The sequence below is a fragment of the Ovis canadensis genome, chromosome 7 (genome assembly GCF_042477335.2).
Source record: "Ovis canadensis isolate MfBH-ARS-UI-01 breed Bighorn chromosome 7, ARS-UI_OviCan_v2, whole genome shotgun sequence".
Taxonomy (NCBI): Eukaryota; Metazoa; Chordata; class Mammalia; order Artiodactyla; family Bovidae; genus Ovis; species Ovis canadensis.
In genome coordinates, this window is record NC_091251.1 from 91,284,427 (window position 1) to 91,302,489 (window position 18,063).

Consider the following 18,063-nt stretch of genomic DNA (forward strand, 5'->3'; position numbering starts at 1 on the left):
GGATATAGAAAAGACAGAGGAACCAGAGATCAAATTGCCAACATCAACTGGATTATCGAAAAAGCAACAGTGTTCCAGAAAAATATCTATTTCTGCTTTATTGACTATGCCAAAGCCTTTGACTGTGTGGCTCACAACAAACTGTGGAAAATTCCTACAGAGATGGGAATATCAGACCACCTGACCTGCCTCCTGAGAAATCTGTATGCAGGTCAAGAGTTAGAAGCAACAGTTAGAACTGAACATGGAACAACAGACTGGTTCCAAATCAGGAAAGGAGTACGTCAAGGCTGTATATTGTCACCTTGCTTATTTAACTTATATGCAGAGTACATCATGAGAAACACTGGGCTGGAAGAAGCACAGGCTGGAATCAAGATTGCTGGGAGAAATATCAATAACCTCAGATATGCAGATGATACCACCCTTATGGCAGAAAGTGAAGAAGAACTAAAAGAGCCTCTTGATGAAAGTCAAAGAGGACAGTGAAAAAGTTGGCTTAAAGCTCAACATTAAGAAAACTAAGATCATGGCATCTGATTCCATCACTTCATGGCAAATAGATGGGGAAATAGTGGATACAGTGGCAGACTTTTATTTTCTTGGGCTCCAAAATCACTGCAGATGGTGACTGCAGCCATGAAATTAAAAGACGTTTACTCTTTGGAAGGAAAGTTACGACCAAGCATAATCAAAAGCAGAGACAATTCTTTGCCAACAAAGTCTGTCTAGTCAAAGCTATGGTTTTCCCAGTAGTCATGTATGGATGTGAGAGTTGGACTATAAAGAAAGCTGAGTGCCAAAGAACTGATGCTTTTGAACTGTGGTGTTGGAGAAGACTCTTGAGAGTCCCTTGGACTGCAAGGAAATCTAACTAGTCCATCCTAAAGGAAATCAGTCCTGAATATTCATTGGAAGGACTGATGCTGAAGCTCAAACTCCAATACTTTGGCCACCAGATGTTAAGAACTGACTCAATGGATCATTGGAAAAGACCCTGATGCTGGGAAAGATTGAAGGTGGGAGGAGAAGGGGATGACAGAGGATGAGACGGTTGGATGGCATCACCGACTCAATGGACATGAGTTTGAGTAAACTCTGGGAGTTTACTCAGGGTTTACTCAATTTACAGGGAGGCCTGGAGTGCTGCAGTCCATGGGGTCGCAAAGAGTCAGACATGACTGAACAACTGAACTAAACTGAACTGAACTGAAATTAGGGAGAAAAAAACCAAATGGCAAGTGCAGGCTGGGGTGGAGAGAAAAGGTGGAATCACATGAATTTCGCTGTTCACTACAAAGAAGTAGCCACAGGAGTAATACCTCTCCTATTACTCTGCTCTTATCTAGTATCTTTATCCTGAAATTTATTCCACTCATCTACCGATTATCTCATTTTTTCACATACCCGATTAAGTAAGGCAGAAATATTCCCCATTTTAAGGCTGTGAAGAGTAAGGCAATGGTTTGCCTCAATGAAGGAAGCCTCGACTCCTAGTTTGAAACACTTTACACTAAAGAAGAAGCAGAAATTAAAGTGGCAGCAACACCCTAAAGAGACAACTAGAACACTGGGAAATAAAATGGTTTCTCTAAAATCAGATGACTAATAGCAGTGGAGTTTAATAGAATTAGGGTCTTCAAATCCTAAGCTAGCACACCAATCCCTAGAAAATGTCTCTACTTCCTAAACAGAAATAGAGGGAAAAAATCCATATCAGAATCACAGAATAGAGTCCGAAGACACCCAACAGATCATCTTCTCTAATATCCCCATTCTGCCAATGAAGAAACTAAAGCACAAAGAGGTAAACTCACCTGCCAAAAAAAACACACCACCAGTTAGAGGCAATGATATGCTATGCTAAGTCACTTCAGTCGTGTCCGACTCTGTGCGATCCCGTATATGGCAGCCCACCAGGCTCCCCCGTCCCCGGGATTCTCCAGGCAAGAACACTGGAGTGGGTTGCCATTTCCTTCTCCAATGCATGAAAGTGAAAAGTGAAAGTGAAGTCGCTCAGTCATGTCCAACCCTCAGTGACCCATGGACTGCAGCCTACCAGGGTCCTCGGTCCATGGGATTTTCCAGGCAAGAATACTGGAGTGGGGTGCCATTGCCTTCTCCAGTTAGAGGCAAAGTGAGATTCAAATCCAAGATGTCTGAGTCCAAAGCCCCTGTTTCTCCTAAAGTGTAGTAAGCAGAGGCCACTGGATGATTTCAGACAGTAGAGAAATGACTTTAATAATTATGTATTTTAACGTGAGTTAGGGGGAAAAAACCTAGCATATTAAATTCATGATTTCATGGATATTATAATAATATAAAGTTTCCTTTCAAATACTGTTTTAAGGAATCAATTTAGAACAAATGCTAAATAGCAAGGTGATATATGAAAAAAAATTAAGAAAAAACATAAAACAGCAGAGGTGGCCTAATTTCAATTTCATTTTTTTAAATATACACATATAAAGACTAAACAAAGTATGTCCCATATGTCCAAAATGGTCATCCTGAGTAGGTGTGATCTTTCTTTAAATATCTATTTTCCAAATTTCCCATAATTAACACATGACATTTAAAAAACATGAATAAGTGGGAAGTCTGTCTTATAAGTGCCATAATCTGATAAATTGTATGACTCAACAGGAAATTCTCAATAGTAAAGTATGGCAGCAGTGAAATGTCAAAGGACAAAAGCTCCTCAAATAGAGCTGCTGAGTGCTCAGTCGCTCAGCTGTGTCTGATTCTCTGTGACCCCATGAACTGCAGCCCGCCACTGGAATTTTCCAAGCAAAAATACTGGAGTGGGTTGCCATTTCCTACTCCAGGGGCTCTTCCCTACCCAAGGATGGAACCTGGGTATCCTGTGTCTCCTGCATTGGTAGGAGGATTCTTTACCACTACAGCCACCTGGGAAGCCCCAAACAGAGCTAGGGCAACACTAAAAACAGATTCTCTGGGCCTCAACAACAGTAAGAATTTACAGGGAATTTATGAGAGTGGACAATACATTCATTCTGTGGTATTCCCAGACCACAGACTGTCCTCATGTCCTGTCTCATTTCTGCCACAGAGAGAACTAACCTGGACAGTATGCTTTCTCGATTAAAGCATAGATGCTCTTCATTCTTTCTGTGAAGTTTCTTATTTTTACTTTTTTCTTTAAGTAAGAAAACTGCCTGTTTGACTTTTGCAGAATTCCTTGCATAAGCAAGGAATAATATAATAAAGTTTTCTTTTACCCTTCATAGGCAATTTCTAACAATTAAACCCCAGGAAGGTAAACAGAGAGGTCAACTCTGAGACTAAATCAAGTTGACGGTGGTTGCCAAACATGCCAGTATGTTTCTTGCCAGTATGTCTAAGGCAAAACATGCTGCAGCCACCTATGGCAGGAAGCCATAAAATATTAGTACCAGGCCATCAAACATAGTTAAGAAATCTACAAAAACAAACAAACAAAAAAACAATCCTCAGAGATTCCAATTAGTTACTTAGCTTTAAGGAGTAATGCCAAATACACAACCAGAATTTAGATACAAGACTTTAATGGAAATTTAGAAATGAGGAAAGTTGTATAACAAGATTTTGACAGGTATCTGGATTTGCAAAAAATTCCTCCTCCTGAGTAATGTTCTTGGAAGACTTTTTAAAATAAGGAAGTACAGGCAGGCTAAGAATTAAAACTAGAGAGTCAACCAGATTGACAGTCTGCCTACACCCTGGAAAATCTCTACTACTCATCTGCAAAATAATGAGGCATCACCAACTTAATAAAAACAATCCCTTTCAGAGACAGTAAAACTGCAGACAGAATGTATTGGTGGAGTAAGCCACTTTGAGGAAGTCCTTTATAAATGCAGAACCTATTTTCCCTACTGAGGGACCACGTCAGAAGACCCAGATTTTAATCTTGCTTGTACTTCTTACTAGTTGTGAGCTACTGGGCTAATCATTTTACCTCTTTACTCCTTTATGTTCTTACATGTAAAATTAAAGGGGTTCCGTTAGATGATCATTAGTTCTTTTCAGCAATAAAACTGCATGATTCCACAGGGGCAGAACATCAGCAGCCTAAAATCACAAGACGGGTGAAATCAGGCCTTTAACCCAGGTCTCTTAAACCTCTTCAATGATGACATTACATGGCATCAAAGACACTCTATATAGCCAATACCTGAAAAACTACAATATCTGAAAACTCTTCACAGGGCCAACCTATACACTTGAAAGAGTCAACTTTTATTCCAAATGTACCTGGTACTAGACAGATAAACTACAAAACTAAGCCTTTAGCATGGTTTTAATATCTATATCACATCACTTTGGGTTAAAAACACCTCAGGAAAAAAATTCCAACTCAGTGGAGAATCATTCATCAAAATGCCTTTCCTCAAAATCAACTCTGCAAAAAAACCAACCCACAGGGAGAGTTTTTTAAAAAAGAAATGAAGGAAGGGGACTTCCCGGTTGTCCAGAGATTAAGACTCCACCATCCAATGCAGGGGGCACAGGTTCAGTCTCTGGTGGGGGAACTAAGATCCCGCAGGCTGCAGGGCAACTAAGCTTGAGCACCACAACTAGAGAAAACCCCACACACTGCAAATCCTAAACCCGTGCGCTCTGGAGCCTGCAAGCCACAAACAGGGAAGCCTGCAACCGCTGCAATGAAGACCCAGCAAGCTAAATATTAAAGAAAAAGAAAAGAAAAGAAAGAAAAAAGAATGTACAAGTGAATAGCAGGACAAGAACTATAAGAGGAAGTACATGGTAAGGAGAAGGAAACTTAGCCTCTAGATCTAGCATTTTCTTAATGGTTTTAACCTGTTTCTTGGCGGGGAGGAGGGTGGTTTCTAGGACAAGGAGAAAAATGACTAACCAACCTCTTTGCCTCTCAAACTTATACCTTCAAAGTGGCAGCTGAAAGACCTCACATGGGGAGAATGGAGGCTTGGAGGCTTTTCCAGCAGAGGCATTCAACAGGGAATAGAAGGAGTGAAGAGACTAGTAGACTCTGGTAGACTTGGTTCTACCAGAGTGCCAGACAGCTCTTATGATCATGAGTAGGTGGCCCTATGATTTATCATCCAAACCAGGACCTTTTTAGGAATGAAAGAGCACTAATAATTGTATCAGGGCTACGGGGAAACTGGGTCCTAAGTAAATCAGATATATGGTCATCTTAGGTGTTAAGGGCCCCGGTAAAGGCAGGGGTGCTTCCCCGGTGGCTCAGCGGTAAAGAATTCAGCTGCAATGCAGGAGACACGAGTTCAATCCCTGGGTCGGGAAGATCCCCTGGAGGAGGAAATGGCAACCCACTCCTGTATTCTTGCCTGGAAAATCCCACGAACAGAGGAGCCTGGAGGGCTACAGTCCATGAAGTTGCAAAACAGTCAGGCGTGACTTAGCAACTAAACAACAAAACAAAGGTAGGGGATCTACAGAGTTAGCTGATCGACCATATGACGAAATCTTACCTCACCTTATCTACCATAGGAGCCACAGGGAAGATGGAAATCAGCCTTTCGGCTAATACCATCTCTGCTCCTTGGGTACAATATTAACTTGTCAGTTACCTCTGGTGCCATTTTCTCATTGATTCCTACGTGTCCCAGCCCTCTGGATAAACTCCTTTACAATTGGTCCTAACAGTACTCAAAGCATGCAGACCTGATCTCCAATGCATATCAACTCTGTATCCCAAGAGGTACATGACAGAATCTCGGGTATCTAACACTGCAAAGTGCAAGGAGTGAGCAAGGTGACAAAGGAAGTGTGAACGTGAAGGCATGGGAGAGCAGGTATCTAAAGTGACAAACTGCTGTTGTCAATTCTTCCCCTTAATCCCTGACCTATAAAAACTGATGTAAGGGCAAGTGGAATCCAAGAACAGAACCTGAAGAGTAACCCTCCTTTTTCACCCAGCCAGTGAGTAACTCTGGAAGGAACCAAAACACCTTCTTTTTGACAAAAACAAGAGTGAAGCTGCAAGAACCCTACACTCCTTGTTAGCATTAGAAGCGCTTCCAAATGGCTTATGGGCAGACCTCCCATGCTGCACTGTTTAAACCGCCTTCCAAAAAGCAATTTATTCTGAAGCACATTATTTATCTCTACCCCAGGCCTATATATTTTCTCCCCATGTATAATTATAAGGAAATACTCTTATTTCTGTTGGCTGGAATTCAGCCAAACATACTCAAGCAGCATGATTTCAGCAGAAATCAAACTCACATCACAAGCTCAGTGAATACATATATATTGTTTGTGCTTCTAGTGAGGTAAATGGGGAATAGGAACTAACTTGGTAACCAGAGTATGTATACCAACTTCTATTCAGACTAAAGCAGGTGAGTTTAACCCAGTATGAAGTTAGTCACGTGGTTTATAGAAGGAAGCATGAAACACGCAGTGTTAGGGAAGAAGACTTTAGAAAGCTGCCAAAACCAAAATCCAGGTGAAGTAAGTTTTAGTCCTGAGAGAGATCTTGAGAGGAGAGAACTGAAGCTGTGACCAGAACTGTGCCTGTTATTGGCTCCAAACCCATGATCCATCCCCTCAACCTCAACCCCTTCCTTGTTTTCACATAAAGGGGAAAAAAACCATTCAGCACACCAGAGTGACAGCATAGGGAGCTGAGAATAGAGGGGAAAGGTCAAATCCTTTTAAAACGTATATAACATTCCAAAAACTTTCAGAGCAGTTAGCAGCATGTCTCAGAACTCACGCAGACCCAGGCTGGAAATCCAGCTTCACCACAAACTACAGGTTTCACAAGTTACTTAACCTCTCTAAGCCTCAATTTATTGTCAAACATTTTTTTCTTTCTTCTCGCGTTTTTGAGGGCACTGCAGTGGGATCTTAGTTCTCTGTCCAGCGACGGAGCCCGCACCTCTGCAGTCGAAGTGCAGTCTTACACTGGACCACCAGAGAAGTCATTGTTAAACATTTGCTTTTATAAACAGTAATATCTCAAACACCAGATGAACCATGCCTACTTAATGTGGTACACGCTGGGGAGCACTGTAGATTTTTGAGAGATCAGCAGGAGATATAAGATAATGAGTTAAATTTTAGGGAGCTTATATTATGTTGGCAGTGGTGAGTAACAAGTATTAAAGCTGAAAAGAACAAAAATTTGGGAAGCAGCTATTGGAATCAAATTTTCTACAAAGATTAAGGTAATATATAAGGCAGTAAAAAAAATCTTATTTCATTCCTAGAATTCTATTTCATTTTCTTTTAATGAAAGACAATGAATTCCAGTATCTATTTTTCCACTAATGCCCTGAGCAAGTGAGTGAATGTTAGTCACTCTGACTCTGGGGGACCCTATGGACTGTAGCCCTCCAGGCTCCTCTGACCATGGAATTCTCTAGGTAAGAATACTGTGTTGGGTAGCCATTCCCTTCTCCAGGCATCTTCTCGATAACCCTGGTATCTCACATTGCAGGCAAATTCTTCACCATCTGAGCCACCAGGGCAGCCCACTAATGTCCTACCTGTTCTCATTACAGAATCCTCAGCAGTCATTTATCAGTGTCCTCTCTTGATTCTTTAGCACTTTGTTATGACAATTAATACAAAACCTTCAAATCCCCTATCTTTCTAGATCATAAGTAACACTGGCTATTCTGCAAGTGGCAAATAAGACATACAAAGTGCTTAGCAGAGGGCACGGCAAATGTGTGTGCATTTTCACACTATCTGCTAAATAAATGTTTTAAAAAAGTAACTCAGAGCTATTATTGAGATTAAGGAGGCAGACATAGTGTGTTCTCAGTAAATATTTTGAATGAATAAACGTAACATACCTATTTGAAACAAGTTATTTACATCAAAACATAGCAATACAATTTATCATCTAAAAGGAGCAACTAGAGTTGGACATATGCTCAGAAATTGCTAACATTTCGCTTTCAACTCTTTCGAAGAGGTCCAGAAAAGGTCGCCTGCCTGAGAAGGGGCAGAAAGCTATTAAAAGGTAACCTACAAGCAGCACTTGCCTAGGAGCAGAGTCCTACTTAGTCCTCACTGCCAGAGACTAACCAAGCACTCTGGGCAAGCCACCTTTCTACTTCTCCACTCCCTCTCCCATAAAATGAAGATCTTTCCATCTCTCTGATTCCATGAGAAAGAAGGAAGAAACCAAATAGGCTTTCTAAAGTAGTATTTCCCAGTCAGTCAAGATCAACTTTTGATTTTTGCCATATCTATATAACACAGCCACTATCATTTTTCTTTAAAAGAACTTTTAAAAATTTAGCTTCACCTTAAGCAATAAACCCATGAAAGCTATTTTATACATGTTAATTAACTTTTCTAACCTGTATAAAATAAATGTACTATTAAAATGTAAATATTCACTCAAAGATCCCTTAAAATCAGCTTGTATACCCACACTTTGGCAAATAGTAACCTAACTATTATGGGTTACTCATAACTTAAAAGCAAAAAATTTAAAGAACACAAATTAAGTAAAAAATAAATGCAATTTCATGTTTCCACAATAATCTAAGCATTAATCTTAACAAATCAATATTCAGTTCTTAAACTATAAGAGATAATACTTTTACTATAATGTGAGTCACCAAGAATTGAAAATAGAATTGATTCCTTCTTAACCTACATAATCTTCATTTGAATTAGGAATTTCGTTCCTTCAACCTTAAAAGGCTTTAATTTCACCCTTGAATATTTAAATTCAGACTAAAACAATAAGAAAAGCAATTTCTTCCTTCTTGAAACCATGAAAAAGAAAACAAAAAGATCAACATTAAACATTGTTTATAAGCAATGAAAGTGCTCTTCACCTTGCTCAATGCATGAGAAAACAAATGAAACCCACTTAACTCAGAATTCAGAAAGCAGCACTCCTGGGTCTCAAGTTTTACTGGTCAATAAAGTGTCCTTGATCTAAATGATTCCAACTACTTCACATCCGAATCTATCAGTAGTCAAGTGAATGAGCACACACTTGTACCTGGCTGACACCTCTCTTTAGTGTGTGGCCAGGATACACAACTGAGGGCCACGGCTCTTCAGAACTCTTAGGGATCAAAAAATGTACTAAGTTCAGTGATGATCCTCTGAACAGTAATGAACATAAAGACAATTTTTTGATGTACTTATAATGTCTAATGAGACTGGTGACCATCAGTTAAAACTCACTAGGTTATTTTAAAGCAAAAGTGACAAACCCAGGCATAATTTTACATTTGCCAGTCTTTGATAGATAGCAATTAGTTGACTGAAAAAAGAGTGGGAAAAATAATATGTATCTATAAATATCTGTGATACCATATCCTTGTGGCATGATCTCTAAAATATATCATAGCAGTGTCCTCCAAGGCCATTTCTATAAGCCATCTTTTTTTCCCACTCAGGCTAACAGACAAGGGGATTTTTGCCATATTAAACACTAAAAACCAGAGAAAAATCAAATATCTATTAAAGTATCATAAAGCAGAAGAGAAAATTTTTAAAGGACCAGGCACTGTTACATCTGAGAAGTAAAGGTTCTGCAAATGCAAGCTTAAGAGTATGATTTACACCTGATTCATCATCTCTGTACTTCCCATAGCTCCTGTCTTATAAACAGTATGTGCTCAAAAACTATTTGTTGAACTAACAGACCAAAGAATAAAATTTAACACCTTCACAGCAATGAATTATTAGTAAATAGAAAAGCCCAGAAGAAAATCCAAGAATTGATTCTCCTAATCACCATGTCAAAATGTATGTAACTACAAAAGCGTAGTCAGAAATCTGGCCACATTTTTCCTGATACCAAGATATCAGGACCCCTGGACCAAGATATTCATTCTAATTAAACATGTGAGAAGTTTTAATAAAGTCAGAATTCATTTAACTGGCTAAAGCCAAACACTTTACCTATAGGTAATATGTTCTTACATGAGTTAATTTACAGAAAACTGATTCCATAAAATGAAATATAGGGACTTCGTTGGTAGTCCAGTAGTTAAGATTGCGTGCTTCCACTGCAGGGGCCGTGGGTTTAATCCCTGGTCAGGGAAGATCTAAGATCCCTCATACCTCAAGGTGCAGACAAAAAAATTAATTTAATTAATTTAAAAATAAATAAAGCTTAATTACATAAACTTAGTAGCCCAACCCACCCCCCACCTCCGCAAAAGAAATACAACTAGTGATTGGGCAATAGGAAATGATCATCAGTTAATAGGTTCCAATTAAGCATATACTTATCATCACAGCTATTATTTGATGCTTAAAATTATGCTGTGACAACAGTATCGGGGTTAAGCTTATTCATAAAGCGTTTCTAATATTTTCCCTCACTGAGATCATTCTTAATTTTTCACACTGTTCTGTGCTATCTGCAATAAATGTTAGATGTTGAGGTGTCACTCTCTTAAAAGCTTTTTTGTGAGGTTCAAGTTAAACAGCAACAGTAACAACAATTGCAGCAGTAGCAGCAACCAGAGCAACAGTATGGTTTAGATCCTTGATAGAAAAACTTTACAAGTATTATTTCATTCAACACTTATCACAACTCTGTGAGATGTATCACTGTCTTTATTGTATGAACATGGAAACACAAAGGATGAGTGATTTGTCAAAGGTAACCCAGTAAGCAAGCAGTTTAGTTGATTTTCATCCCTAGGCACTCTCAATCCAGAGTTCATGCTCTTAACCTCTAGGTATAACTGTGGATACTTAAAATAAGTCAAGTCAGAGATCCACAGGAAACAGAAATAGGACTAAATAGTGAGCCCAATTATAAATATTATGACCAAGTAATTAAGTGCCTCTCCCCATTCACAGCTCCTACTTAATTAACACTTTGAAATAGTGTAGTTGCTGATGGTATCTGAAAAGCTTCTGAAGGTGCTTTTTCTACATTGGGTCATAAGGGTTAAAAAAGAGATCATAATCTCTCACTATAACTCAAAACTTCACACTATGGGCTATTAATCTGTTGGTGCTACAAGTTCCAAGGCCTTAAGCATCAATTCAGGGTAAATGATATTATAGCAACTCTTATCCCAAAGAGCTGAATATTTTTGTTTACTGCTAAGTCTGTTTATACAAACCATTTATAAGATACAAGAAAGCAGAGATATACATATATACAGAGCTACATTCTCTTTTTTTTGGCTTCCAGGATCTCAATTCCCAACCAGAGACTGACCCTGGCCCTGGCAGTGAAAAATGCCCAGTCCTAACCACTGGCCCGCCAGGAATTCCCCGAGAGCTATATTCTGATCGGTCTTCCAATCAGAACCCAGGAAGATGTTCATCTTCTTCCCCGGGAGAAAACAAAAAGACTTTGAAGTAAACATATTTCCATTCAAGGGAAAAGGAGAAGAGGAGGCAGGGCCTCCCTGGTAGTTCAGCAGTAAAGAATATGCCTGCCAGTGAAGGAGACTCGGGTTCAATCTCTGGGTTGGGAAGATTCCCTCAAGTAGGAAATGGCAACCCACTCCAGTATTTTTGCCTGGGAAACCCTATGGACAGAGGAGACTGTCAGGCTACTGTCCAAGGGGTCACAAAGAGTCAGACGTAACTTTGCAACTGAACACCAACAAAGAGGAGACAATGGAGGCAATTTAAAAAATCAGATGCAACCAAAGACTCAAAAGCTAAACCTAGGCTATGCCCTAAATAAGTGCACTAGCAGAACCTCTTTGATGGTGTCAGGATCTCTCCTAAGTAGCATTTCAACATACAATTGTTGTTCCTTACCGCTCTCAAAGAATTAACACCCTTAAATATTCTAAGATGAAACCTGCAAGCATCAAGCATAAGCTGTCCCTTATAGACAGTTGCTGCTGCTGCTAAGTCACTTCAGTCGTGTCCAACTCTGTGTGACCCCATGGACGGCAGCCCACCAGGCTGCCCCGTCCCTGGGATTCTCTAGGCAAGAACACTGGAGAGGGGTTGCCATTTCCTTCTCCAGCGCATGAAAGTGAAAAGTGAAAGTGAAGTCGCTCAGTCATACCTGACTCTTAGCGACCCCATGGACTGCAGCCTACCAGGTTCCTCCGTCCATAGGATTTTCCAGGCAAGAGTACTGGAGTGGGGTGCCACTGCCTTCTCTGTTATAGACAGTACTGTTCACTCAAACCTATGGAGTTTGCAAAGTACCTTCACATATAACATTTCACTGAATACACCTCCTTGTTAGGGTAATGACAGTAATTTGATAATCCCAGTTTACTGATGAGGAATGATTAGGACTTCCCTAAATTCAAACAATTTGAGACTAGAAGAGCTTCCAACATCATGTGACACCAAATTCCAAACTTTGTCCATACCATTCTGTGCCTCCTCATTCCACATCAAAAAGTCACAAAACTATCCTGTCTGCCCCATTTGCACACGTTCATTACCAGCACTCTAAGAACAAGTGTCAGCTAATTACGACATCATGAGTTATAAGTACAGAGGGTAAAGAAAACAAACTCAGCATTTTTTCTGAGGCCTGGCACTCTGTTCATTACCCAAACTAAACCTGGCCTAATGTAGTTGTTACAACTACAGCCCTTCAGGTGGGTGCTGGTATTCCCTGCTCACATCAGGAAAAAAAAGGTTTAGCAACTTGACTAAGGTCACACATTAAATCACGTGTGCTGTGCTGTGCTAAGTTGCTTCAGTCATGTCTGACTCTTCGACCCCATGGATCGTAGCCCACCAGGATCCTCCTGTCCATGGAATTAGCAGTGATTTTAACCATGTGTACGCTATACCACACTGCCTTACGTGATACCACAGTAACACCCTTTAAAGTAACAAAAATATTTTTTAGGTTAAAGCACTTTTGTATTTTAAAATGTCCCAAAACCATCCTCCTTCTTATTGCTGTCCTACATTCACTTCCCAGCTGAGCACCTTTTCTCCTTCCTGGTTTTCTCTGCTTTACTCTTACTATCTACTGGACTCACTGTGCCCTGGAAAAGGGGCTAGCTGTTAGAACAAAAAACCAATGATGTGTCCTTAACAAACAGTATTGTTTATAAGGCCACAGGATTCATGCAAATATTTTTGCCCTAAGTCTAAGTTAATTCTATCAAATAGTTTAAGTGCCAGGGAATTCCCTGGAAGTCCAGGGGTTAGGACTCTGCGCTTTGACTCCCACAGCCCCAGTTCAATTCCTGGTCAGGGAACTAAGATCCTACAAGCCTCCCAGTATGATCAAACGAAATTTAAAAGAAAAAAACAAACAACAAAAACCCCCACACAAATAGCGTGTGTCAGTTAAAAGAAATGTGAGCCTGCCCAAACAATTAGAAAATGAAAACAGTGAACAAATTAAGGACAATCTATCGTTTTAAAAAAATTGTTTTTCTTCCAGTTTTACTAAAATATATTTGACATACAACACTGTAAGGTGTACAGTATAATGATTTGGCTTACATATATCATGAAATGATAATCACAGTAAGTTTACTGAATGGTCCACCAGCTCATATAGTTATAAAATTAAAGAAATAGAAAAAAAAAAATTTTGTCATTGGAAGGACTGATGTTGAAGCTGAAACTCCAATACTTTGCCCACTTGATGCGAAGAGCTGACTCAATGGAAAAGACCCTGATGCTGGGAAAGATTGAGGGCAGGAGGATAAGGGGACGACAGAGGCTGAGATGGTTGGATGGCATCACCAACTCAATGGACATGGGTTTGGGTGGACTCCGGGAGTTGGTGATGGACAGGGAAGCCTGGTGTGCTGCGGTTCACGGGGTCACAGAGTTGGACACTAGCGACTGAACTGAACTGAAAGATTTACTCTCTTTAACTTTCATATTTAACATGCAACAGTGTTAACAACTGCACTATACATTTCACTCCTAGTACCTGTTTCTTATAACTGGAAGGTTGTACTTTTTGACTGCCTTCACCCAATTCCTCACCCCTTGACCCGACCTCTGCCTCTGGTAACCACAAATCTGATCTCCTTTTCTATGGAACATTATATCATCATAATCATATTTGAGGGCTTTAACCAATCCAGACAAGATATAGGAACTACAACAAAACGCACAGAAGTAATCTCATCTGACCTCTTACTACATTTTTGGTGAAACATTAGGAATAGATAGCATTAGCCTCAAAATACCTGGAGCTCTTCCCCTCAGGTGTTAACTGCTAAAGAACAATGATAGATAAAATGTAAATATGATACCTTAAATAGTTTTAAATTTGGGAAGATTACTGAAAGACTTCCTAGAACAAAATTTAATTAGCTTTAACAAGTGAAGGTGTATTTATGACTCCCAAAGGGGGTTTCCTTATCTAAAGCAAACAGGAGGACATTTCTGTTGTATGTTATATTCATAATACACGAATAAGCTAATAAGGCTTTTAACCAAAACTCTACCTACCTTCTGGCAACAAGAAAAGCTAACAACAGCTAACACTACCTGAGCTAAACTGGACGAGCAGGAAAGGGACAGGAGTATATAAAAAGCAAATAGGAAGAACTGAGCTAGAGGAAGTGTGAGAGGAAGAAGGACTAAGGGGCAAAGAAGGCTGGAACCCAGAAGTACAGATGGAGATGGCTACTTACGCCTAGAATCAGAAGGTTCACCAGAGCTGCCCTGTGGAAAGGGCCCTGCTCTTCTATAGACTAAAATTAAGATAAAGAAAGTGAACTGGTCCAGTCTAGAGAAAATGGGGTTCATGTAAGACAAAGGGGAACATACAACACAAGGAAAACCGGTAGAGAGGAGGCAACACTTTATCGCCTTAAAAAAAAAGTTCTAATGAAATTTAAATGGATGAATTGTATGGCATGTGAATTATATTTTAATAAATCTGTTATTTTTTAAAAGCGTGTTAAATTGAGCAATGTATGACTGCATTTATCATTTAATCAACATGCTTAATTAGCTCAGTCTGTAATAGCACCTCCCCGTCCCCCCCACCCCCCACCACCGTCAAAACTCCCTCACTCTGTAGGGTACATTTACTTGGGAATCTCTCTGTCGGAATAAATCAGTCTAGGAAGGAGACAGAGTATGATACATACAGAAGTAGCAGTAGGGGAAAAAACTGCGAGCTCTTTTAACAGCTCTTCCCCCTATTCTTGCCCTGTAGGGGAAGGAAGCTTTTGTTTGGGGGTATGCCTCGAAGTGGAATATCAGATGTCTCCAGGAGATGATCTAGGGCCAAACTCTCCCTAGTCAAAGAGAAAACGATACGGTGTGGAGAAGTCAAGTCAGTCCTGAAGAAACCCCAGAAGGCTTATCGTGAAACGATCCCAAGTCTTATCTCTGCTACCCCCAAACTGGACGGCACTCCCCGTGCCACTTCGCGAAGAGTTACTCGCGAAGACGTTGGATGCCTTGCCAGGATCCCAGAAGTTTCTGGCGAGCTGCCCACTGACGTAAATTAGAAAACCATTCAGGGACCGGGCTGGGTGAAGCGAAGCGCCACGTCCAGCGCAGGGCTCCCCCTTCCTCCCTCTAGACGTAGGAAAAGGGATGGGTAGGGAGGGCAGAAGGCGAGCGGGAACGCCAGATCAGCCGTCTTCGCCCTCCTACCCTGGGCCGGGTTTCGGGGAGCCGCCCCCAGCGTACCCCATCCCCACTCGCCCGCCTTGGGCCCACGACCCCCCCGATGAGGGCGGCGGCGAGCGCCCCCAGGGGCCGCAGGCGCACCTCCTCCGGGGCAGCTGTCGCCACCACCCGCCCGGCCCCGGCCTCCCCGGGAGCAATAGGCTATCGATTCAGCTGCCTGTCGCTAGGAGCCCCGGGAGAGCGAGGCCTACATCGCCCGGCCGGAGCCCCGGCCTCGATTTCGCCACCTACCCCACACCGGAGGGGGAGTCGCGGGAGTGGGCCGGGGGGGCGGGGGGAGGCAATCAAGCCCAGGTGAGCGGGAGGAGGAGGCGCGACGACCACCTGCAACGGGCAGGCGCGGGGGAAAGAGGGTGCGGGCTCGCGGCTCCCGCCAACCAGTCTCCCGGGGTCGCACCCCTACCCCACCACCCCCACCCCCTGCCCTCACAAGTTGCGCATTCAAGTTCAGGCCGGTGCCCCTTGGCCTTCCAGAGTCCTCCGCACTCCCGAAACCGGAAAAAAAACAAGACACGGAAGAGACCACCCCCAAGACCCGAGGAGATGGTGCTGGGGCCCCTGAGGGCGCCGAAAGGGGCGGCCCACAGGGACCCGCCCGTCACCTCCCCTCGGCTCACCCGGAGTCGCAGCCCCGACCCCTCCCGGCGGCCAGCCCTGTCACCGCCCTACCCCGGCCCCGGCCCCCCCCCCCCCCAGGCCCCTTCCCAGGACGCCGGCGACAGGGGCGCGAGCTCCCCCTCCCTTCCCCCACCCCGGCCTCAGGAGCGCCTCGGCCTCCTCCCCCTCCAAATCGCCCAAAGGCCCCCCGGACCTTTTAAAGTACACGAAGGAAGAGTTTCCCATCAAACTTTGTCAGGCCGTAACCTCGCCCCCCACCCCCTAGCCGACCCACACTTCCAGGGCAGTCATCAGGACAGATCACTTTACACTCTGGATAAAGCGAATTAAGGACCTGTCAACCATTTTAGGTCTTTTTTTTTTTTTTTAATAGAAGACATCCTCTTCTTTCGCCTTCCACCCTCCCCCTGCCAGGGTTTTAATCTGACACCCACCTTCCCACCGCCGAAGAAAGGGGGGGGGTGTGGGTTGAGGAGGGAGGGGGTACGGACGGAGGGCAGGAGGAGGGTGGCGAGAGAGTGAGAGAGAGAGACAGAGAGCGGAAAGGGGAGGTTGGAAGGGGGCCGGGAGGCGCGGGGAGGGGAAGGGGGTTGATTTACCTGAGACCAGCCACTGGCCTCCATTGTTGGAGAATTCAATGGCATTGACACAGCCGAAGTGGCCGAGGAGGTCCTTCTTGTAGAGGTTTCTGCAGCCTCGCAGGCGTCTCCTCTGAAAGTCCTGAGTGAGCAGGGGGTCCCCATGCAAGCCCCGCTGGGACAAGAAGCCCACCACTGACCTCATGCTGCCCCCCAGGCCAGCTCTCCTCTTCATGCTGGAACCGCCGCCGCCGCCGCCGCCGCCGCCGCTCGCTCGCGCCGCCGCCCCTCCCTCGGCCTCACGCGCGGCCGCCGCTCTCCTCCACCCCCCACCCGGCCCTCCCCCCGCGCTGCGATCCGGCTGGTTCTTTTAACCAGCCATAGCAAGAGACGGAGCGAGGTGTGCAGACACTCGGTGGCGTTCGCGGCTTCCTGACGGTCCCCTCCCTCCCCTTCCCTCCAACCCCTCCCAGACTCCTCCCTCTCCTTCTCCGCCTCCTCCAGCAGCTGATCCACAGCTGCGGCCGCGCTTCCGCGAAGCGCGAGGCCCTTCCGCCGGCCGCGGGGGGCCGGGAGAACGCTGGCGGCGACGGCCCCTCCCCCGCCGCGGGCTGCGGGGCCGGAAGAACGCGGGCGGCTGGCCTTGAGACCGCGGGCGGCGGCTGGGGCTTTCGCACCGCAGTTCCTCCCCCGTGCGAGGACCCGGGTCGCTCTGGGCGGAGGCCGGGCTGCACCCCACCCGCCCCCTCCCTGAGCCGTGCACTCTGTGAAGTTGGAGGCGCGCAACAATCAAAGTGGCCGCGGGGCCGCGGACTCGCCTTCCTCCCCCGGCGGCCCACGGTCCATCGCCGCCCCGAGTCCCGGCGGGCGCCGGGACGAGTGTGCCCGGTCTCTCTCTCTCTTTTTTTTTTTCCGGTCCGGAAAATGCAGCCCGAGGTGGCACAGAGGTGGAGGGAGGGTTGCAGACGGAGGCTCTGGTCGGTATCCCTCAGTTCGCCTCATCCTTGGGCCGTCCGAGTCCTGTCCAAGAGAAGGGGATCAGGAGTTAGGACTGGACACTTGAGGGTAAGGTTGCTTGAAAGTGAAAGTCGTTCACACGTGTCCCGACTATCTGCGACCCCATGGACTATACAGTCCACGGAATTCTCCAGGCCAGAATACTGGAGTGGGTAGCCTTTCCCTTCTCCAGGGGATCTTTTCAACCCAGGGATTGAACCCAGGTCTCCCGCTTTGCGGGCGGATTCTTTAACAGTTGAGCCACAAAGGAAGCCCAAGGTTGCTTGGCGCCCGAAAGATATTTTTAACA

At 44.0% G+C, this 18,063-nt stretch overlaps 1 protein-coding gene across 1 annotated transcript in view; it reads right to left on the reverse strand.

Annotated features, from left to right (window-relative positions):
- The window catches only part of DCAF5 (DDB1 and CUL4 associated factor 5), a 94,340-nt gene extending 77,047 nt beyond the window's left edge, over positions 1-17,293 (reverse strand). The window contains exon 1 of the mRNA XM_069595129.1: positions 16,779-17,293. Coding sequence (XP_069451230.1) covers positions 16,779-16,992 — 214 coding nt within the window. The 5' untranslated portion in view covers positions 16,993-17,293. The remainder of the gene's footprint in view (positions 1-16,778) is intronic.
- Positions 17,294-18,063: the final 770 nt, after the last annotated feature.